General features: G+C 41.9%; 1 protein-coding gene across 4 annotated transcripts in view; it reads right to left on the reverse strand.

Annotated features, from left to right (window-relative positions):
• Positions 1 to 24,190, reverse strand: part of hhat (hedgehog acyltransferase) — a 107,185-nt gene that overhangs the window by 61,098 nt on the left and 21,897 nt on the right. For all 4 annotated transcript variants that reach the window (XM_024429056.1, XM_024429063.1, XM_024429037.1 and 1 more), the window contains exon 8: positions 15,561 to 15,711. In XM_024429056.1, the coding sequence (XP_024284824.1) occupies positions 15,561 to 15,711 (151 nt within the window). The remainder of the gene's footprint in view (positions 1 to 15,560; positions 15,712 to 24,190) is intronic.

Below are 24,190 nucleotides of genomic sequence, written 5' to 3' on the forward strand. Positions count from 1 at the left end.
TGTACTGGTGGTGCCCCGATCCCGCATCTGAAACAACTTTAGGAGATGGTCCTGGCGCTTCCTGGACTTTCTTGGGCAGCCTGAAGCCTTCTTCACAACAATTGAACCGCTCTCCTTGAAGTTCTTGATGATCCGATAAATGGTTGATTTAGGTGCAATCTTTCTGGCAGCAATATCCTTGCCTGTGAAGCCCTTTTTGTGTAAAGCAATGATGACTGCATACGTGTCCTTGCAGGTAACCATGGTTGACAGAAGAACAATGATTGAAAGCACCACCATCCTTTTGAAGCTTCCAGTCTGTTTTTCGAACTCAATCAGCATGACAGAGTGATCTCCAGCCTTGTTCTCGTCAATACTCACACCTGTGTTAACTTCTTAAGGTATAGGGGGCAGCATTTTCGCTTTTGGATAAATAGCGTGCCCAATTTCAACGTCCTGCTACTCATGCCAAGAATATAAGATATGCATATTAGTAGATTTGGATAGAAAACTTAAGTTTCTAAAACTGTTTGAATCATGTCTGTGAGTATAACAGAACTTATGTAGCAGGAAAAGTCCCAGAGGACTAACTGTTCAGAATTGTCTTTTTTGAGGTCTCCGTCTGTTGAGTGCTTTCTCATTGGGAAACGATATTTCTTAGGAACTTGTTATCAGTTCCTACCGCTTCCGCTGGATGTCACCAGTCTTTGGAATTTGATTGAGGTTATTCCTTTGTGCAATGAAGAAGTACAGCCATCTAGGAACTGGGAAACACTGTTGAGAGTTGCGCAAGACTTGAAAAGTAGCGTTGGTTTGTTGTCTTCCTGTATTGAACACAGATAGACCAGTCTTCAATTTGATCGATTATTAACATTTAAAAATACCTAAAGTTGTATTACAAAAGTAGTTTGAAATGTTTTGGCAAAGTTTTACAGGCAACTTTTGAGATATTTTGTAGTGACGTTGCGCAAATTGGAAGCTGATTTTTTTCTGGATCAAACGCGCCAAATAAATGGACATTTTGAATATATATGGACGGAATTAATCGAACAAAAGGACCAATTGTGATGTTTATGGGACATATTGGAGTGCCAACAACAGAAGCTCGTCAAGGGTAAAGCATGTTTTATATTTTATTTCTGCGTTTTGTATAGTGCCTGCAGGGTTGAAATATGCTACTCTTTGTTTACTGTTGTGCTTTCATCAGATAATAGCTTCTTATGCTTTCGCCGAAAATCCTTTTTAAAATCTGACATGTTGGCTGGATTCACAACGAGTGTAGCTTTAATTTAGTATCTTACATGTGTGATTTAATGAAAGTTAGATTTTTATATAATTTTATTTGAATTTGCCGCCCTGCATTTTCCCTGGCTTTTGGCCAAGTGGGACACAAGCGTCCCCTATCCTAGAGAGGTTAACCTCTTGGAACTACCCATCCGGGAGAATTGTCAGCACCTACACTAATTAGCATAGCGCAACGGTCAAATAATCTTACTAGAAAATATTCATATTCATGAAATCACAAGTGAAATATAGCGAAACACAGCTTAGCCTTTTGTTAATCACCCTGTCGTCTCAGATTTTGAAATTATGCTTTACAGTGACAGCAAGACAAGCGTTTGTGTAAGTTTATCGATAGCCTAGCATAGCATTATGTCCAGCTAGCAGCAGCAAGCTTGGTCACGAAAATCAGAAAAGCAATCAAATTAACCGTTTACCTTTGATGATCTTCGGATGTTTTCACTGACGAGACTCCCAGTTAGACAGCAAATGTTCCTTTTGTTCCAGAAAGATTATTTTTATACCCAAAATACCTCCGTTTGTTTGTCACGTTATGTTCAGAAATCCACCGGAAATAGCGGTCACGACAACGCCGAAAAAAATCTAAATTATATCCATAATAATCGACAGAAACATGGCAAACGTTTTTTATAATCAATCCTCAAGGTGTTTTTCAAATATCTATTCGATAATACACTGCTCAAAAAAATAAAGGGAAGACTAAAATAACACATCCTAGATCTGAATGAATGAAATATTCTTATTAACTAGCCCCATAAGGATATCCATAGTCAATCCAAATTTACCTCAGGCATTATGACTGGGTCACATGCAGCTGCACTACAAATTGATGATTACTCGTGTGCTGCCAGCTGTGGGTAGGATTGAAACAAACCCAACCTTCATTTACATTGTGATGCAGTCACGAACAACAAGTCTCACAAAACTTTTGGATGAGACTGACTTTGTGACCAAAATGATCCTATTTACACTTTGTAGTATATTATGACAGAATAAATGTTTCGGACTCAACTGTTTCTAAATGAGAAGTTGGTTTTTAGGGGAAGTTGCGCTTTAAAGTTAGTGTATACTGACATGAGCAGGGCAACTCAACTGTAAAGAAAAATGTAAGTGACTGCATAAGAGCGCAACAAGAGAGATAAGAAGCTACATAGCCTCTAGGGTTTATGAATATAAAGAGACAAGCAAAAAATACCTATAGAATAAGTTATTAGACCTCTACGATTAATTTCATTAGTTCTACAAGCTAATGTGAGATTTGTAGATTACATAACATTTGAGGAGAAATAACTTAAGGGCCTATGTATTGTCAATGTTTTGTCGAGCTACAAATCTAAAAACAATGCTGGCCATCTTTTCCCCTTTCGTTCAATTTTTTTTTTGTCATTAGTGCTGAGCGATTAACCAAAATGTTGGTTATTTTTCCATGTTTAAACAACTAATTGACATCGGTTCAATTATATTATTTGAATTCCATTTTGTTCCTTTTTTCCCCCTGTGAGCTCAATGTGCACAATCAAAGTTTCTTTATAGATTAATCCAATCCAGCCTGAACTGTACAATGTTGTTTCAACATGCCAATCTTCTACAAAGTTCAGCTAAGACTTGGTAATTAACTACAATGACCATAATCCCAATGTGCATCTACTTGCCCAGTCTGTTTCTATACGCTTGCTACAGAAGAGAGAAGAATGATGAATCGTGATGTGACAGAGAGCAGATGTTGCTTTGCGAGGTAGAGTATCTCTCTACCTGAAAATACATGATCTCTCAGCACTGTCATTTACACGATATATACATTGAGTATACATTGCAATGAGATACTTACTTTCAGGTTAACCTCTCGACAATTTTACAATTAAAAAAAGTAAGTAGCTAAGTGAAAAAAATTAATACAAATAAAAGCTCAATTAAATAATTTCACCAATTTAATAAATGGGCAGTTTTTTTTTTTACAAATAGTTAATAGCCTATATGGAAATAACAGACATGAGCCAAGCATGTTTACTAGTAGAATGGAATAGGTTATAAGACCTCTCTGATTAATTTGGTCAGTTTAACCACCTCAACATTGCTCATTTTAAAACAGGGTTAAATATATTGAGTGTGGTAAACATTAAGAACATCTGATGTGAGCGGTCCACTGCGTTGTCAAATCTTGACTAACAGGCACTGTGTCACTCCAGGCGCCTCTTGTAGTGCCTGCTACTGCCTAGCGCATTATATTGTATTGTTTATTTCAGTCATAACAATGTGTCAGTAAAACAAAAATATACTGCATAGCGCAAGTGATGTGTGTTTCTGGAAACTCACATAGGTGCTGGATCATACCCAGGCCTAATTACGCCACTGGCGTGTGCAAGCAAGGGTGTGTGTGCACGAGCACGACAAAGGTACGAGTCAGCACAACAGCTCTTCAGTGTCAGTGAATTAATAGGCAATCAGGAGACTGGCATACTGTAGGGAGGCTGCATTGCTCGCTCTCTCTCATCAAATCCCCATCATTACCTCCATCTGTTTAGCAAACAGAAAGAGAGGCTTGCCAGATAAACCTGTCCAAGGTAATTCATGGCTCAGATTCAGCAGCTTGCTCAACTAACCGCAGACATATTAGACAAATCATTCACTTAACTTAACACCACACTTGGTGCCTTTGGCAGACAGCAGAGTATCTTGGAGCCTGGTCAGCTATTACACATTGGAACGTGCACAAGCATGCATGCACATGCACCGACTCTAGTATCCTATGACATTTCAAAAATCCCTTCTGACTCCAATATTCCCTTTCTATTTCAGGTGACCGGAGCTCAGTAGTGAACAGTTGGGAGTCCGTGCCAAGACCGGGGCAGGACAGTGTCATTGTCAACACCAGCAGCCAAAACCATGTTAGACACCACAGAACCCGAGCCGAGCCACCGGCCAAATCTTACATTTCCTGTAGCAATCAGTATCCTTTAAGGGCTAATTTTTCATGGAGGAGCATCACAACTCCCTCCTCTCCCCCAGCCCCTTATCTTCACCCACTATCCCCTCCTTTCGTGTCTACTATACGTACATTTAATTTGCCTGAAGTGGAAGTGGCAATAAATCTGTCAGTTCTGAATCAGAAACGCGCACGGCAGGAGCTGAGGGGCAAGATAAAGTAAATCAAACTTCCATTATTACTTGAGGACTGTAACACCATATAACAGGGTCTGGTAGCTGTACGGCACCATGATGCTCCATGATGCCAACCCTTCATTAACATGGATGGAGCGGGAGGTGCGGGACAAGGTGCTCATGATGCCCATAAAGCCACTCTTTCCAGCAGCAGTTGGGACGGTTTGTGTCCTTAATGCTGGTGGAGGTAGTTCTCCCACTGAGGCAGGCCAGGCATCTTTCAGTGAGGCAGGCCAGGCATCACTAGAGCTGAGTCAGTTCATCATCTCGCCATAGTATACTTCCTTATCCGGCTTGAAGGACCATGGAAATAGTACCACCAATTAGTGTTGGTCCCCGAAAGAGGTGCCGGTTAAATATAGGTACAAAAGTCCCTGCGCCTCAATTAGAAGGCGTGGTAATGACCAGTAGACGACAGATGTACAGAACACACTTTATTGCACACACACACACACACCAACATAGCAAGAGGGGACTAGTAGAAGTGGTTTCTGCAATGGAACAAAAGGGTAATGTATTTAATAAAATGTTGGTTAGCAGATGTTATTGCAAGATGTTATACACATGGTTAGCAGATGTTATTGCGAGTGTAGCGAAATGATTGTGCTTCTAGTTCGGTCAATGCAACAATATCTAACAAGTAATATCTAACAATTCCACAACAAATACATAATACACACAAATGGAATAAGAATATATAAATATATGGATGAGCAATGTCAGAGCGGCATAGGCTAAGATTCAATAGATAGTATAGAATACAGTTTATACATATGAGAAGAGTAACGCAAGATATGTAAACATTATTAAAAAGTGGCATTATTATAGAGGCTAGTGTTACATTTATTAAAGTGGCCAATGATTTCAAGTCTGTATGTAGGCAGCAGCCTCTCTATGCTAGTGATGGCTGCTTAACTGTCTGATGGCCTTATGATTCTTGACTACGCTTCTATCACATCACCTCCACTTTACCTGTCACCCTAGACCCACTTCAATTTGCTTACCACCCCAATAGGTCCACAGACGATGCAATCGCCTGCACACTGCCCTATCCCATCTGGACAAGAGGAATACCTATGTAAGAATGCTGTTAATTGATTATATCTCAGCATTCAACACCATAGTACCCACCAAGCTCATCATTAAGCTTGAGGCCCTGGGTCTCAACCCACCCTGTGCAATTGGGTCCTAGACTTCCTGACGGCCACCCACAAGGAGTGAACGTAGGAAATAACAATCTCCACTTCGCTGATCCTCAATACCGGGGCACCACAAGGGTGGGTGCTCAGCCCCCTCCTGTACTCCCTGTTCCCCCATGACTGCGTGGCCAAGCACACCTCCAACGCAATCATCAAGTTTGCAGATGACGCAACAGTAATAGGCTTGATTACCAACAACGATGAGATAGCCTACAGGGAGGAGGTGAGGGCTCTCGGAGTGTGGTGTCAGGAAAACAACCTCTCACTCAACGTCTACAAAACAAAGGAGATGATCGTGGACTTCAGGAAACAGCACAGGGAGCACCCCCCCTATCCACATCCATGGGACAGCAGTAGTGAAGATGGAAAGTTTTCAGTTCCTTGGCGTACATATCACTGACGAACTGAAATGGTTCACCCACACAGATGGTGTGGTGAAGAATGTGCAATAGCACAACCTCAGGAGGCTTCAACCTCAGGAGAGTGAAGAAATGTGGCTTGTCACCTAAAACCCTCACACACTTTTACAGATGCACAATTGAGAGCATTCTGTTGGGCTGTATCACTGCCTGGTACGGCAACTGCCCCACACAGAACCGCAGGGCTCTCCAGAGGGTGGTGCGTTCTGCACATCGCATCACCGGGTTGCAAACTACCTGCCCTCCAGGATACCTACAGAACCAGATGTCACAGGAAGGCCAAAGAGATCATCAAGGACATCAACCACCCGAGCCACTGCCTGTTCACCCTGCTATCATCCATGAGGCAAGATCAAAGCTGGGACCGAGAGACTAAAAAATATCTTCCATCTCAAGGCCATCAGACTGCCAAACAGCCATCACTAACACAGAGGTTGCTGCCTACATACAGACTTGAAATCATTGGCCACTTTAATAAATGGATCACTAGTCACTTTAATAATGCTACTTCAATAATGATGTTTACATATCTTGCATTACTCAACCCATTTGTATATACACTGTATTTTATACCATCTATTGCATCTATGCCACTGACATTGCTCATCCATATATGTAAATGTACATATTCTTATTACATCCCTTTACTTAGATTTGTGCGTATTAGGTAGTTATTGTGGAATTGTTAGATTACTTGTTAAATATTGCTGCACTGTCAGAACTAGAAGCACAAGCATTTCACTACACTCGCAATAACATCTGCTAACCATGTGTATGTGACCAACAAAATTCGATTTATATAATGGAATAGCAGCAAAAAACATGGCATAGCATACATCAAGTATCAGCATAGCATCCTATTAGGATTAACACAATATATACACAGGGCAAATAATGTTAATGAGGCTAGTGGTATTATGGCTATTATAGCAAACGCAGCACACAGTATACTAATATAGTGGCCATCTTAGGTTGCATAACAATGACAACACTGGCCAGTGACCATCTTAAGGCCTATGGCAGAAATGGCTATCAGATAGCTTACAGTACCATATAAGCTTACAGTAGAACCTGACAGAAGGAAGATCCATGGGGTGTGGCCCAGCTGTTGGCGTGGAGGGCAGAGATGTATGGGAGAGCGCCTTGATCTGCCACTGCTTGCTGAAAACTGAGCCCGGATTGGTCTGGACTGTGCTTTTCTACTTGTCCGGGCCCACCTGCCTATTGGACAGGTGCCCTCAGGAGATGCAGGTAGGCAGAGTCAAAGGTGGTGATGGGCAGTGTCTGCTGGGGCTGGAGAGTTGTAAAGTTTGTGTCTATGCCCCAGGGTAAGAAAGAGGGTTTGAGAGATGGTTTTCCACCGAGAGGTATTTTAACAAGTTGTAACTCAGCTGGGAATTGCTAGGGACCTTATGATACGACATTATCACGACACTTAGGCGTGGATATGATATGTATTGCAATTCTCACGATTCTATATGTAATGTGATTTGATACTGTGATTTTATTGCGATTCAATGTTCCAAACATATTGCTCACCATACGTCTGCAAGAGAGCAATGAGAAAACGAGTTTTGATCAGGCATGGAAATAAAACTGCTTAAAACTAATTGGCTACCTATTTAAAAAGAAGATGGAGAACAAGATATGAAGGAAAAATGCCGTTTTGGTGCAGGTACAGCCAACTAGCGTAAAAATAACATTGAGATTGTCAAACCATACAATATATCAGAAATAATATCCGGATACGGAACTATTGATTTTTCCCCCTATCATTAATGTGTTCCATCGCTGTGAGGTGTATTTTAGTATGTTATTAACACTGCTGCTTATAACAAAGTTGAAGGAAGCACTTTGTTTTATAACCTTGCTCTCAGATTAGAAAACTGTAATAAAGAAATTAACCTCGTAATCCAAAACACATTACATTAGAAACCCTAAGCATCATACAGTGGGAGTGATCTTGTTGCAGCGAGTAGATCAAATGTGAGTTCTTGGTGTGCCATATATGTGTAGAGACAGTTTGTTCTTACCATGTGACCTGGCCTGGAAAAAGTACCGAACCTAATGACGACGCAACTAGTATTAACTGTTGTAATACTACACGTGCTTGGGGTTCACATGGTGCTTAGGGTAAGGTGACTTAGGTCCCAATTAACGGTCTTTTGAGTAACGACAAAACTGGCTCATATACACTACCGGTCAAAAGTTTAAGAAAACCTACTCATTTAATGTTTTTTAAATTTTATTTATTTGTACTATTTTCTACATTGTAGAATAATAGTGAAGACATCAAAACTATGAAATAATGTAATAACCAAAAAAGTCTTAAACAAATCAAAATACAGTTCAGAAAAGCCACCCTTTGCCTTGATGACAGCTTTGCAAACTCTCGGCATTCTCACAACCAGCTTCATAAAGTAGTCACTTGGAATGCATTGCAATTGACAGGTGTGCTTTGTTAAAAGTTAATTTGTGGAATTTCTTTCCTTCTTAACGCATTTGAGCCAATCAGTTGTGTTGTGACAGGGGAGGGGGGGGGAGTATAAAGAAGATAACCCTATTTGGTAAAAGACCAAGTTCATATTATGGCAAGAACAGCTCAAATAAGCAGAGAAACAGTCCATCATTACTTTAAGACATGGTCAGTCAATAAGGAACATTTCAAGAACTTTGAAAGTATCTTCAAGTGCAGTCACAAAAACCATCAAATGATATGATGAAACTGGCTCTCATGAGGTCCGCCACAGGAATGGAAGACCCAGAATTAGCTCTGCTGCAGAGGATAAGTTCATTAGAGTTACCAGCCTCAGAAATTACAGACCAAATAAATCCTTCACAGAGTTAAAGTAATAGACATATCTCAACATCAACTGTTCAGAGGAGACTGTGTGAAATAAAGCCTTCATGGTCGAATTGCTGCAAAGAAACCACTACTAAAGGACACCAATAAGAAGAAGAGACTTGCTTCTCCACATGTGTATTTCCCACCATACAGCATGGAGGAGGTGGTGTGATGGTGTGGGGGTGCTTTGCTGGTGACATGGTCTGTGATTTATTTCAAAATCAAGCACACTTAACTAGCATGGCTACCACAGCATTCTGAAGCGATAAGCCATCCCATCTGGTTTGGGCTTAGTTGGACTATAATTTGTTTTTCAACAGGACAATTACCCAACACACCTTCAGGCTGTGCAAGGGCTATTTTACCAAGAAGGAGAGTGATGGAGTACTGCATCAGATTACTTGGCCTCCACAACCCACTTGAGATGGTTTGGGATGAGTAGGACCTCAGGGGCGAAGGAAAAACAGCCCAAAAGAGCTCAGCATATTTCCGAATATGTAGAAAATAGTAAACAAAGAAAACCCCTTGAATGAGTAGGTGTTCTAAAACATTTGGCCGGTAGAGTACATTCGGAAAGTATTCAGACCCCTTGACTTTTTCCAAATGTTATTACGTTCCAGCCTTATTATAAAATGGATTAAATAAATGTTTTACCCCTCAATAATCAACACACAATACCACATATTGACGAAGCAAAAGGTTTAGACATTTTTGCCAATTCATGACAAATAAAAAAAGGAAATATTACATTTAAATAAATATTCAGAGCCTTTACTCAGTACTTTGTTGAAGCACCTTTGACAGTGATTACGGCCCTGAGTCTTCTTGGATCTGACACTATAAGATTGGGAGAAACTCCCTAAATACAGGTGGGCCATTCTTCTCTGCAGATCCTCTCAAGCTCTGTCAGGTTGGATTGGGAGCGTCACTGCACAGCTATTCTCAGGTCTCTCCAGAGATGTTCGATTGGGTTCAAGTCCGGGCTCTGGCTGGGCCACTCAAGAACATTCCGGGACTTTTCCCGAAGCCACTCCTGCGTGGTCTTGGTTGTGTGCTTAGGGTCTTTGTCCTGGTGGAAGGTGAACCGTCGCTCCAGTCTGAAGTCCTGAGCACACTGGAGCAGGTTTTCATCAAGGATCTCTCTGTACTTTGCTTCGTAAATTTCTGGCTCGATCCTGGCTAGTCTCGTAGTACCTGCTGCTGAAAAACATAACCACAGCATGATGTTGCCAGCTCCATGCTTCAGCATAGGGATGGTGCCAGGTTTCATCCAGACGTGACGCTTGGCATTCAAGCCAAAGAGTTCAATCTTGGTTTCATCAGACCAGAGAATCTTGTTTCTCATGGTCTGGCAGTCCTTTAGATGCCTTTAGTCAAACTCAAAGCAGGCTATCACATGCCTTTTACTGAGGAGAGGCTACTGTCTGGCCACTCTACCACAAAGGCCTGATTTGTGGAGTGCTGCAGAGATGATTGTCCTTCCGGAAGGTTCTTCCATCTCCGCTGAGGTACACTGGAGCTCTCCGAGTGACCATCGTGTTCTTGGTCACCTCCCTGACCAAGGCCCTTCTCCCCAGATTGCTGTTTTGCGGGCTGCCAGCTCTAGGAAGTCTTGGTGGTTCCAAATTTCTTCCATTTAAGAATGATGAAGGCCACTGTGTTCTTGGGGATCTTCAACACTGCAGAAAGTTTTTGGTACCCTTCCCCAATTCCGGAGCGTCGGGTAGTCTAGTGGTTAGGGCGTTGGACTAGTAACCAAAAGGTTGCAAGAGCGGATCCCTGAGCTGACAAGGTAAAAATCTGTCGTTCTGCCCCTGAACAAGGCAGTTAACCCACTATTCCTAGGCCGTCATTGAAAGTAAGAATTTGTTCTTAACTGACTTGCCTAGTTAAATAAAGGTAAAATAAAATTATGTGCCTTGACACAATCGTGTCTCAGAGCTCTAGGGACAATTCCTTCAACCACATGGCGTGATTTTTGCTATGATATGGACTGTCAATGTGGGACCTTATATAGACAGGTGTGTGCCTTTCCAAATCATGTCCAATCAATAAAATATACAACAGGCAGGCTCCAATCAAGTTGTAGAATCATCAAGGATGATCAAAGGAAACAGAATGCACCCGTGCCCAAGAAAGCGAAGGTAACCTGCGTAAATGACTACCACCAGTAGCACTCACGTCAGTAGCCATGAAGTGCTTTGAAAGGCTGGTCATGGCTCACATCAACACCATCATCAAGGAAACCCAAGACCCACTCCAATTCACATACCGCCTAACAGATCCACAGATGACACAATCTCAATCGCACTCCACACTGCCCTTTCCCACCTGAACAAAAGGAACACCAATGTGAGAATGCTGTTCATTGACTACAGCTCAGCGTTCAACACCATAGCGCCCACAAAGCTCATCACTAAGCTAAGGACCCTGGGACTAAACACCTCCCTCAACAACTGGACCCTGGACTTCCTGACGGGCCACCCCCAGGTGGTAAGGGTAGGCAACAACACATCTGCCATGCTGATCCTCAACACGGGGGCCCATCAGGGGTGCGTGCTTAATTCACTCCTGTACTCCCTGTTCATCCACGACTGCGTAGCCAAGCACGACTCCAACAAAATCATTAGGTTTGCTGATGACAACAGTGGTAGGCCTGATCCCTGACTACAATGAGACAGCCAATAGGGAGGTCAGAGACTTGGCAGTGTGGTGCCAGGACAAAAACAATCCCTCAATGTGAGCAAGACAAAGGAGCTGAATGCAGACTATAGGAAAAAGAGGGCCCAACACTCCACTATTCACATCGACGGGGCTGTAGTGGAGCAGGTCAAGAACTTCAAGTTCCTTGGTGTCCACATCAACAAACTATTATGGTCCAAACACACCAAGACAGTTGTGAAGAGGGCATGACAATACCTTTTCCCCCTCAGGAGACTGAAAAAAAACTTTACATGGGTCCTCAGATCCTCAAAAGGTTCTGCAGTTGCACCATCGAGAGCATCACTGACTGGTACTGCAACTGCTCAGCATCCGACCGCAAGGTCCTACAGAGGGTGGTGCGCACGGCCCAGTACATTACTGGGGCCAAGCTTCCTGCCACCCAGGACCTATAGTTGAAGTCAGAAGTTTACATACACCTTAGTCAAATACATTTAAACTCAGTTTTTCACAATTCCTAACATTTAATCTTAGTAAAAATTCCCTGTCTTGGGTCAGTTAGGATCACCACTTTATTTTGAGAATGTGAAATGTCAGAATAATAGTAGAGAATTATTTATTTCAGCTTTTATTTCTTTCATCACATTCTCAGTGGGTCAGAAGTTTACATCCACTCAATTACTATTTGGTAACATTGCCTTTAAATGGTTTAACTTGGGTCAAATGTTTTGGGTAGCCTTCCACAAGCTTCCCTTAATAAGTTGGGTGAATTTTGGCCCATTCCTCCTGACAGAGCTGGTGTAACTGAGTCAGGTTTGTAGGCCTCCTTGATCGCACACGCTTTTTCATTTCTGCCCACTAATTGTCCAATTTTCTAACTTTGGAAGTATGCTTGCGGTCCTTGTACATTTGGAAGACCCATTTGCTACCAAGCTTCAACTTCCTTACTGATGTCTTGAGATGTTGCTTCCTTGTATGTAGTTCGACATTGTTATTTTGTTACACTTTTTATTTTATTTTAGTAAATATTTTCTTAACCATTTCTGGAACTGTATTGTTGGTAAGGGCTTGTAAATAAGCATTTCACGTTAAGGTCTACACCTGTTGTATTCGGCGAATGTGACAAATATAATTTTGTTTGACTTTGACCTGAGCTCAATTTTGAGTCTCATAGCAAAGGCTCTGAATACTTAGGCAATTAAGTTTTTTTTTTTTTTCATTTGCAAAACCTGTTTTCGCTTTGTCATTATGGGGTATTGTGTGTAGATTGATGAGAAAAAAAGTTATTTACTCAATTTTAGAATAAAGCTGTAACGTAACAAAATGTGGAAAAAGTCAAGGGGTCTGAATACTTTCCTAATGCACTGCGCATATATACAGTGGGGCAAAAAAGTATTTAGTCAGCCACCAATTGTGCAAGTTCTCCCACTTAAAAAGATGAGAGAGGCCTGTAATTTTCATCATAGGTACACTTCAACTATGACAGACAAAATCAGAAAAAAAATCCAGAAAATCACATTGTTGGATTTTTTATGAATTTATTTGCAAATTATGGTGGAAAACCTACAAACAAGCAAGATTTCTGGCTCTCACAGACCTGTAACTTCTTCTTTAAGAGGCTCCTCTGTCCTCCACTCGTTACCTGTATTAATGGCACCTGTTTGAACTTGTTATCAGTATAAAAGTCACCTGTCCACAACCTCAAACAGTCACACTCCAAACTCCACTATGGCCAAGACCAATGAGCTGTCAAAGGACACCAGAAACAAAATTGTAGACCTGTACCAGATTGGGAATACTATATCTGCAATAGGTAAGCAGCTTGGTTTGAAGAAATCAACTGTGGGAGCAATTATTAGGAAATGGAAGACATACAAGACCACTGATAATCTCCCTCGATCTGGGGCTCCACGCAAGATCTCACCCCGTGGGGTCAAAATGATCACAAGAACGGTGAGCAAAAATCCCAGAACCACACAAGGGGACCTAGTCAATGACCTGCAGAGAGCTGGGACCAAAGTAACAAAGCCTACCATCAGTAACACACTACGCCGCCAGGGACTCAAATCCTGCAGTGCCAGACGTGTCCCTCTGCTTAAGCCAGTACATGTCCAGGCCCGTCTGAAGTTTGCTAGAGAGTATTTGGATGATCCAGAAGAAGATTGGGAGAATGTCATATGGTCAGATGAAACCAAAATAGAACTTTTTGGTAAAAACTCAACTCGTCGTGTTTGGAGGACAAAGAATGCTGAGTTGCATCCAAAGAACACCATACCTACTGTGAAGCATGGGGGTGGAAACATCATGCTTTGGGGCTGTTTTTCTGCAAAGGGACAAGGACGACTGATCCGTGTAAAGGAAAGAATGAATGGGGCCATGTATCATGAGATTAAGTGAAAACCTCCTTCCATCAGCAAGGGCATTGAAGATGAAACGTGGCTGGGTCTTTCAGCATGACAATGATCCCAAACACCCTGCCCAGGCAACGAAGGAGTGTCTTCGTAAGAAGCATTTCAAGGTCCTGGAGTAGCCTAGCCAGTCTCCAGATCTCAACCCCATAGAAAATCTTTGGAGGGAGTTGAAAGTCCGTGTTGCCCAGCAACAGCCCCAAAACATCACTGCTCTAGAGGAGATCTGCATGGAGGAATGGGCCAAAATACCAGCAACAGTGTGTGAAAACCTTGTGAAGACTTACAGAAAACGTTTGACCTCTCATTGCCAACAAAGGGTATATAACAAAGTATTGAGATAAACTTTTGTTATTGACCAAATACTTATTTTCCACCATAATTTGCAAATAAATTCATTAAAAATCCTACAATGTGATTTTCTGGATTTTTTTTTCTCATTTTGTCTGTCATATTTAAGTGTACCTACGATGAAAATTACAGGCCTCATCTTTTTAAGTGGGAGAACTTGCACAATTGGTGGTTGACTAAATACTTTTTTGCCCCACTATATATATATATATAAATATATATTTTTTTTTTACAGCTTTCTCACCTGAGACCAAAAAAGAACAGACGCATTTCCCCATTACTTCTTGAACAAGAACACCTGCCAGTGTAAGAGATCACTGAATCTGAAGAGAACACCCAGGGTTTCGACATGAAAGCCAACATAAGACCTGCTACATGCTTCCCATTAAAGCCTTTTAGGAACAACCCAAGATCAGCCACTCAGCCTACACGGTCTTTGTCAGCCTAAAGTAAAAATAGGACATGAACCAGGCCATCATGACCCAGCCATCAAATATGGCATTTTTACACATTATTAAAGACTTATGTAATATGTCAAATGGCATTGATGAGCATTGTGTGTTCTATTCAGATTAAATTCCCAAGACTTTCAATTGATTGACATACTTAGGCTACTCTGCCACCTGTAGTAAAAGTTTGGCACAGCACTTATATCTGCTTTGTAATCAAATGAGACGGATTGGCTTGTTTGATGCCTACAATGGATCTAGCAAGCCATATCAAGCTTACCTGCTGACGCAGTAGAAACTGCATCTCAAAACACACACACGCAGGCATGCGTACAGACACAGACAGAGACACACAGAGAGACTCTTAAACTGACAATCTTGTCTCGTTCTGTTGCCGGCCAAGATAAAAAAAGGCACTGGTTGTATACAAATGGAGGATCTTAATTTGATCCCTCTGTTGCTGGAGAACTTTTTTGCAATGCAGGACATTTTAAACTTATAGTGTATTTGAGGTTTTAAAAAGGCTTCTGAAGTTTGTAATTTCCACTGAAATTTAAGACTTGATTTTCCCTTCCAAAAGTATTTTTTAGCAACCCTACAAAAATGTCCATTAATTATAAAATCAATGAAATAATTCACATTTTATATTGCAGATTATTTTCCTGCTGTAGCAAACAGTCTCAAATGAAGATCCTACTACAGCCTCATCTCAAGAGCAGCAGTGATCGGACTTAAAATAGATTGTGTACGACAGTGCGCCTGTGTGTGTGTGTGTGTTCCAGCCTCACCTCCACATTCCTGTGAAACTGTGCATAATGCTGACACAGCGTGGTAGCTTCGGGGGGGCCAGCCCATCCAGTCCAGCTAGCAGAGACGGAACACCAAACAGAACCAGGTACTTCACATAGAAGAACTGGACTAATGCCAGGGCCAGCCCACCTGAGGGAGGTAGAGCAGGAGAGAGAAATGGGTAGGAGAGGGATGAAGCCTTAGCACAGCGTTTGCCCAACTCGGCCCTTGGGACCTCACGTTTTGTTTTTTTGCCCTAATACTACACTGCTGATTTAAATGATCAAAGTTTGATGATTAGTAGTTTATATGAATCAGCTGTGTAGTGCTAGGGCAAAGACCAAAACGTGCACCCCTTGGGGTCCCCAGGACTGAGTTTGGGAAACCCTGCTTTAGCACATACTGTATAGTGACAGCACTATGTACTTAGTATATACAGTACATAGAACAACTGGATTAATGCCAGGGCCAGCCTGCCTGAGGGAGGTAGAGACATATATAGGTAAGGAGGGAGAGAGATGAAGCCTTGTTTATAATATCTACTGCCCCAAGGTGGTATTCTGACTACTTGCAATCTGCGCCCTTACCTTTCCAATCTCCCACTCTGAAATGTGCACACGTCTTATTCTGCCTTTTATCCTAGTCCACTGGAAGAAAGGTCATGTTTATATTCTACTGTGTAAAAACTGCAATGTAGGTTTGATTGAAATAAACCAAAATACACATTAACTGCCAGGATCAGCTCATATGACATTTTGTACTGTACATTAAGTTAACACCTCAAGTATCAAATATCAAGTAAATCTTGATGAATTGGTATTCAATAAGGATATTTGAGAGTCAAATTTCCATGCAAGTGTCTTACTGACATCAATTAAGGATTTATGCAAAAGTCATTTGTGCCCTGAATAAAAAAGAAATTCATCAATTGAAATACATTATCCTAAATAACATTTAGTTGAAATGGAATCAACCCAAACCCTGTGAAATAAGACTATTGGAACGCAGCCAAAGAGATGTGGGTGGAATGATACAGTACAGGTCTACATATTATGGCAAGATGAGTTACAGTCTCAGTATAGAAACCCTACAACTGATAGTGACGAGAAAGAGATCTGTGCATATTCATATTTCATAAGGCTCTCTAAAGTTGGATGAATTGGTGCCTCTAGGGCAGTGGTTCCCAAACGGTGGGCAATATATACAGTGCCTTAAGAAAGTAGTCACACCCCTTGGCTTTTTCCACATTTTGTTGTGTTACAAAGTGGGATTCAAATAGATGTCATTTTTTGTCAAAGATATACACAAAATACTCTGTCAAAGTGGAAGTAAAATTCTAACATTTGTAAAACATGAATGAACAATAAAACACTAATATTACTTGATTAGATCAGTATTCAACCCCCTGAGTAAATACATGTTAGAATCACATTTGGCAGCGATTACAACTGTGTCTTTCTGGGTAAGTCTCTAAGAGCTTTCCACACCTGGATTGTGCAACATTTGCCCATTATTCTTTTCAAAATTCTTCAAGCTCTGTAAAATTGGTTGTTGATCATTGCTAGACAACCATTTTCAGATCTTTCCAAAGACTTTCTAGCAGATTTAAGTGAAAACTATAACTCGGCCACTCAAACATTCATGGTCTTCTTGGTAAGCTACTCCAATGTAGATTTGGCATAGTGTTTTAGGTTATTGTCCTGCTGAAAGGTGAATTTATCTGCCAGTGCCTGGTGGAATGCAGACTGAACCAAGCTTTCCGCTAGGATTTTGCATGTGCTTAGCTTCATTCAGTTAATTTTTTATCCTGAAAAACTCCCCAGTCCTTAACGATTACAAGCATACCCATAACATGATGCAGCCACAACTATGCATGAAATTATGGAGTGGTACTCAGTAATGTGTTGTATTGGATTTTCCCCAAACATAACACTTTGTATTCAGGACAAAAAATAGCTTGGACACATTTTTTGCAGTTTTACTTTAGTGCCTTATTGCAAACATGATGCCTGTTCTAGAATATTTGTATTCTGTACAAGCTTCCTTTTCTCTCTGTCATTTATGTTTGTATTGTGGAGTAACTACAATGTTTTCTCCTATCACAGCCATTACACAGTTGTAATGGCCTCATGGTGAAATCTCTGAGCGGTTTACTTCTCTCTGGCAACTGAGTTAGGAAGGACGCCTGTATTTATGTAGTGATTGTTTGAATTGATACACCATCCAAAGTGTAATTAATAACTTCACCATCCTCAAAAGTATTTTCAATGTCTGCTTTTTTACCCATCTATCAATAGCTGGCTTTTTTTGCGAGGCACTGGAAAACCTCCCTGGTCTTTGTGGTTGAATCTGTGTTTGAAATTCACTGCTCGACTGACGGACCTTACAGATAATTGTATGTGTGGGGTACAGAGATCAGGTAGTCATTCAAAAATCATGTTCAGCACTATTATTGCACAGAGTGAATCCATGCAGCTTATTATGTGACTTGTATGTGTGTGGAAAACATTTCATCACAGGTAAGACATTTCAATGGTTTAGTATAGTTTGTTTGGAGCTCCACTCACTACTTGTAGCTGTATAGTCCGTTTGTTTGTGTTGTTGGCTAGCTTAACGTTCCAGTCGGTAGCTAGCTTACAATCACGTGGCTGCTAGCACCGTCATGAAAAGGGGCATGAGGGAATCCCTACAATTTTAAATTTTTCTAAGTAGTGAGAATGCCCAGGACCAGGCAATGTTAAAAAGTAATCTTTAGGAATATAATATATACTGTTTACAGGAAACTCATTCAACAATTTGGGGGGGTATACTTCTCCAATGGGCAAAGAAACTCAAAAAGGGGTGATTTTAATTAATTGTCTAAACAGATCCTCAAGGTAGATGGATGATTTTAAATATATGTTATTGGACCATAAACTGATATGGCTCATTAACCTTTACGAACCAAATAATAATGATCCACGCTTCTTTGAAAATCTATATAATAAATGATCAACCCTACAACCAATACAAGACGCTATTGTTATGGTGGGAGATTATAATACTGTTTTAAATACCTCAATAGACTGTAAAGGAAAGCACACTACAAACTATCACCCTCATGCTCTTAAGGAAATCACAAATGTCATGGATATATTGGAACTAGTGGATATATGGGGTCTTAAATATACTCACCTACAGTAGTGAGATATACATGGAGGAGACTCAACCAAGCTAGTCATCTTGGCTACTTTCTTATGTCATTCTCGTTGGCACCAAAAGTGAAAAGCGTTGATAGGGGATAGAATGCGGTCGAACTATCAGATAATTGGCATATACATTAATCTTACTGAATTTCCATGTGGGTGAGGATATTGGAAATGGAATCAAAGCCTATTGGATGATAACTTGTTTTCAACTAGGACAGAGGAATTTATAACTGAATTTTTCAGACATAACATAGGTACAGCAAATCCACTTACTGTATAGGACACTTTTAAATGTGCCTTTAGAGGCCATGCAATTCAGTACTCAGCTCTAAAACAAAAGCAATTTAGGTCAAAGGAGTCCATACTAACAAAGGAAATAGAGTGTCGAACAGAACAGATACTGTAGATAGCAATAAAAACTGTACCATAGAATAAGTTAGAGGAAAAACAAAAAGAAATTGACAAACTTATTAAACAAATATTAAGTAATATATTATAATAATAAAGCAAACTGGATGGAATATGGGGAGAAATGCACAAAATATTTTTGTCTTCAACATAGAAGTGCTACCAAAAAGAATTTACTGCAACTTGATACAAATGACGGAGTCAACTCGGACAAAACAGAGATGCTTGTTCTAGGTCCCAAGAAACAAAGAGATCTTCTGTTGAATCTGACAATTAATCTTAATGGTTGTACAGTCGTCTCAAATAAAACTGTGAAGGACCTCGGCGTTACTCTGGACCCTGATCTCTCTTTTGAAGAACATATCAAGACCATTTCAAGGACAGCTTTTTTCCATCTACGTAACATTGCAAAAATCAGAAACTTTGTCCAAAAATTATGCAGAAAAATTAATCCATGCTTTTGTCACTTCTAGGTTAGACGACTGCAATGCTCTACTTTCCGGCTACCCGGATAAAGCACTAAATAAACTTCAGTTGGTGCTAAATACGGCTGCTAGAATCCTGACTAGAACCAAAAAATGTGATCATATTACTCCAGTGCTAGCCTCTCTACACTGGCTTCCTGTCAAAGCAAGGGCTGATTTCAAGGTTTTACTGCTAACCTACAAAGCATTACATGGGCTTGCTCCTACCTATCTCTCTGATTTGGTCCTGCCGTACATACCTACACGTATGCTACGGTCACAAGACGCAGGCCTCCTAATTGTCCCTAGAATTTCTAAGCAAACAGCTGGAGGCAGGGCTTTCTCCTATAGAGCTCCATTTTTATGGAACGGTCTGCCTACCCATGTCAGAGACGCAAACTCGGTCTCAACCTTTAAGTCTTTACTGAAGACTCATCTCTTCAGTGGGTCATATGATTGCGTGTAGTCTGGCCCAGGAGTGGGAAGGTGAACGGAAAGGTTCTGGAGCAACGAACCGCCCTTGCTGTCTCTGCCTGGCCGGTTCCCCTCTTTCCACTGGGATTCTCTGCCTCTAACCCTATTACAGGGGCTGAGTCACTGGCTTACTGGGGCTCTCTCATGCCGTCCCTGGAAGGGGTGCGTCACCTGAATGGGTTGATTCACTGTTGTGGTCATCCTGTCTGGGTTGGCGCCCCCTTGGGTTGTGCCATGGCGGAGATCTTTGTGGGCTATACTCAGCCTTGTCTCAGGATGGTTGGTGGTTGAAGATATCCCTCTAGTGGTGTGGGGGCTGTGCTTTGGCAAAGTGGGTGGGGTTATATCCTTCCTGTTTGGCCCTGTCTGGGGTGTCCTCGGATGGGGCCACAGTGTCTCCTGACCCTCCTGTCTCAGCCTCCAGTATTTATGCTGCAGTAGTTAATGGTGTCGGGGGTCCTCGGATGGTGTCTAGGGTCAGTTTGTTATATCTGGATGGTGTACCTCTCCTGTGTGAATCTAAGTGTGTGTGTCTCTCTCTCTCTTCTCTCTCTCTCTCTCTCTCTCGACCTGAGCCCTAGGACCATGCCCCAGGACTACCTGACATGATGACTCCTTGCTGTCCCCAGTCCACCTGGCCGTGCTGCTGCTCCAGTTTCAACTGTTCTGCCTTATTATTATACGACCATGCTGGTCATTTATGAACATTTGAACATCTTGGCTATGTTCTGTTATAATCTCCACCCGGCACAGCCAGAAGAGGACTGGCCACCCCACATATGCTCTCTCTAATTCTCTCTTTCTTTCTTTCTCTCTCTCTCTCTCTCTCTCCTGAGCCCTAGGACCATGCCACAGGACTACCTGACATGATGACTCCTTGCTGTCCCCAGTCCATCTGACCGTGCTGCTGCTCCAGTTTCAACTGTAACTGTTCTGCCTTATTATTATACGACCATGCTGGTCATTTATGAACATCTTGGCCATGTTCTGTTATAATCTCCACCCGGCACAGCCAGAAGAGGACTGGCCACCCCACATAGCCTGGTTCCTCTCTAGGTTTCTTCCTAGGTTTTGGCCTTTCTAGGGAGTTTTTCCTAACCACCGTGCTTCTACACCTGCATTGCTTGCTGTTTGGGGTTTTAGGCTGGGTTTCTGTACAGCACTTTGAGATATCAGCTGATGTACAAAGGGCTATATAAATAAATTTGATTTGATTTTATATTTGTGATTCTTCAAAGTAGCCACACTTTGCCGTGATGACAGCTTTGCACACTCCTAGCACTCTCTCAACCAGCTTCATGAGGTAGTCACCTGGAATGCATTTCAATTAACAGGTGTGCCTTGTTAAAAGTTCATTTGTGGAATTTCTTTCCTTCTTTATGTGTTTGAGTCAATCAGTTGTGTTGTGACAAAGTAGGGGGGGTATATAGAAAATAACCCTATTTGGTAAAAGACCAAGACCATATTATGGCAAGAACAGCTCAAATAAGCATGAGAAACAGCAGTCCATCATTACTTTAAGATATGAAGGTCAGTCAATCTGGAAAATGTCAAGAAAGTTTGAAAGCTTCTTCAAGTGCAGCTGCAAAAATCCATCAAGCGCTATGATGAAACTGGCTCTCATGAGGACCACCACAGGAAAGGAAGACCCAGAGTTACATCTGCTGCAGATGATAAGTTCATTAGAGTTACCAGCCTCAGAAATTGCAGCCCAAATAAATTCTTCCCAGGGTTCAAGTAACAGACACATGTCAACATCAATAATAATGGCACCGAAGGAGATGGACATTTTACAATCCCGTAACCAATTGTGCATGTTTTTTTGCGTTATTTTGTACATAATGTTTCTGCCGCCATGTCTTATGACTGAAAAGAGCTTCTTGACATCAGGGCAGCGATTACTCAACCCGTACTGTTGCGTGAGTGCAGCAAGGAGCCAAGGTAAATTACTAGCTAGCATTAAACGTACGCAGCATTAAACAAATCACAGCCTACTTCGCCAAATGGGTAATGATTTAACAAAAGCACAATCCAATAATCAGTATCGGCATTGAAAAATCATAAAATCGGCCAACCTCTATAAACTACCTTTACCATCGGTCCTATTAGCCAACGTACAATCAATCAATAATAAAAATAGATGAACTACGAGCACATATATCCTACCAACGGGACATTAAAAACATTAAAACTGACATCTTATGTTTCACAGAGTGGTGGCGGGTTTTAAGCTTTTTCGGCAGGATAGAACAGTGGCCTCTGGTAAGACAAGGGGCGGTGGACTATGTATATTAGTAAACAACAGCTGGTGCATGAAATCTAAAGTCGTCTCGCGAGTATCTCCTGATAAGCTGTAGACCACACTATTTACCAAGACGGATCACAACTATATTTTTCGTAGCTGTCTATATACCACTGCAGACCAATGCTGGCACTAAGAGCACACTCAATGAGCTGTATACGGCCATAAGCGAACAGGAAAACGATCATCCAGAGGCGGCGCTCCTAGTGGCCGGGGGACTTTAATGCAGGGAAACTTAAATCCGTTTGACTTCATTTCTACCAGCATGATACATGTGCAACCAGGGGGGAAACTCCAGACCACCTTTACTCCACACACAGAGGTGTACAAAGCTCTCCCTGACCCTCCATTTCGCAAATCTGACCATAATTATATCCTCCCGATTCCTGCTTACAAGCAAAAACCTAAGCAGATGCTAAGCTACAGGACTGTTTTGTTAGCACAGACAGGAATATGTCCTGGGATTCTTCCAATGGCATTGAGGAGTACACCACATCAGTCACTGGCTTCATCAATAAGTGCATTGATGACGTCGTCCCCACAGTGATCGTACGTACACACCCCAACCAGAACCCATAAAGGCTAGAGCTGCCGCTTTCAAGGCGTGGGACTAACCTGGAAGCTTATAAGAAATCCTGCTATGCCCTCCAATGAACCATCAAACAGGCAAAGCATCAATACAGGACTAAGATTGAATCGTACTGCACCGGCTCTGGCGCTCGTCAGATGTGGCAGGGCTTGCAAACTATTAAGACTACAAAAGGGAAGCACAGCCACAAGCTGCCCAGTGAAACGAACCAAACAGACAAGCTAAATTACTTCTATACTCGCTTCGAGGCAAGTAACACTGAAACATGCATGAGAGCACCAGCTGTTCCAAGTGATCACGCTCTCCGTAGCCGATGTGAGTAAGACCATTAAACTGGTCAACATTCACAAGGCCGCAGGACCAAACGGATTACCAGGACGTGTACCCCGAGCACGCGCTGTGTCTTCACTGCCATTTTCGACATGTCCCTGACTGCGTCTGTAATTCCAACATGTTGCACGCAGACCACCAATGTCCATGTGCCCAAGAACAATAAGGCAACCTGCCTAAATGACTACCGACTCGTAGCACTCACGTCTGTAGCCATGAAAGGCTGGTCATGGCTCACCAACACAATTAACCCAAAAACCCTAGACCCACTCCAATTTGCATACTGCCCAACAGATCCACAGATGATGCAATCTCTACTGCACTCAATTATCAGCCGCCATTGTTGCAACCCCTATTACGAGTCTGTTCAACCTCTCTTTCGTATTGTCTCAGATTCCTAAAGATTGGAAAGCGGCCGTGGTCATCCCCCTCTTCAAAGGGGGAAACACTCTGGACCCAAACTGTTACAGGCCTATATCCAGCCTGCCCTGCCTTTCTAAAGTCTTCGAAAGCCAAGTGAACAAATAGATCACCGACCATTTCGTATCCCACTGTACCTTCTCCACTATCGAACTGGTCACGGGTGCACAAGCCGCGCTCAAGGTCCTAAACGTTATCATAACCGCCATCGATAAAAGACAGTACTGTGCAACCGTCTTCATCAACCTGGCCAATGCTTTCGACTCTGTCAATCACCACATTCTTATCGGCAGCTCAAACAGCCTTGGTTTCTCTAATGACTGCCTTGCCTGGTTCACTAACTACTTCTCAGATAGAGTTCAGTGTGTCAAATCGGAGGGCCTGTTGTCTGGACCTCTGACAGTCTATGGGGGTGCCACAGGGTTAAATTCTTGGGGCGACTCTTTTCTCTGTA

Source organism: Oncorhynchus tshawytscha, linkage group LG01, assembly GCF_018296145.1.
Source record: "Oncorhynchus tshawytscha isolate Ot180627B linkage group LG01, Otsh_v2.0, whole genome shotgun sequence".
Classification (NCBI taxonomy): domain Eukaryota; kingdom Metazoa; phylum Chordata; class Actinopteri; order Salmoniformes; family Salmonidae; genus Oncorhynchus; species Oncorhynchus tshawytscha.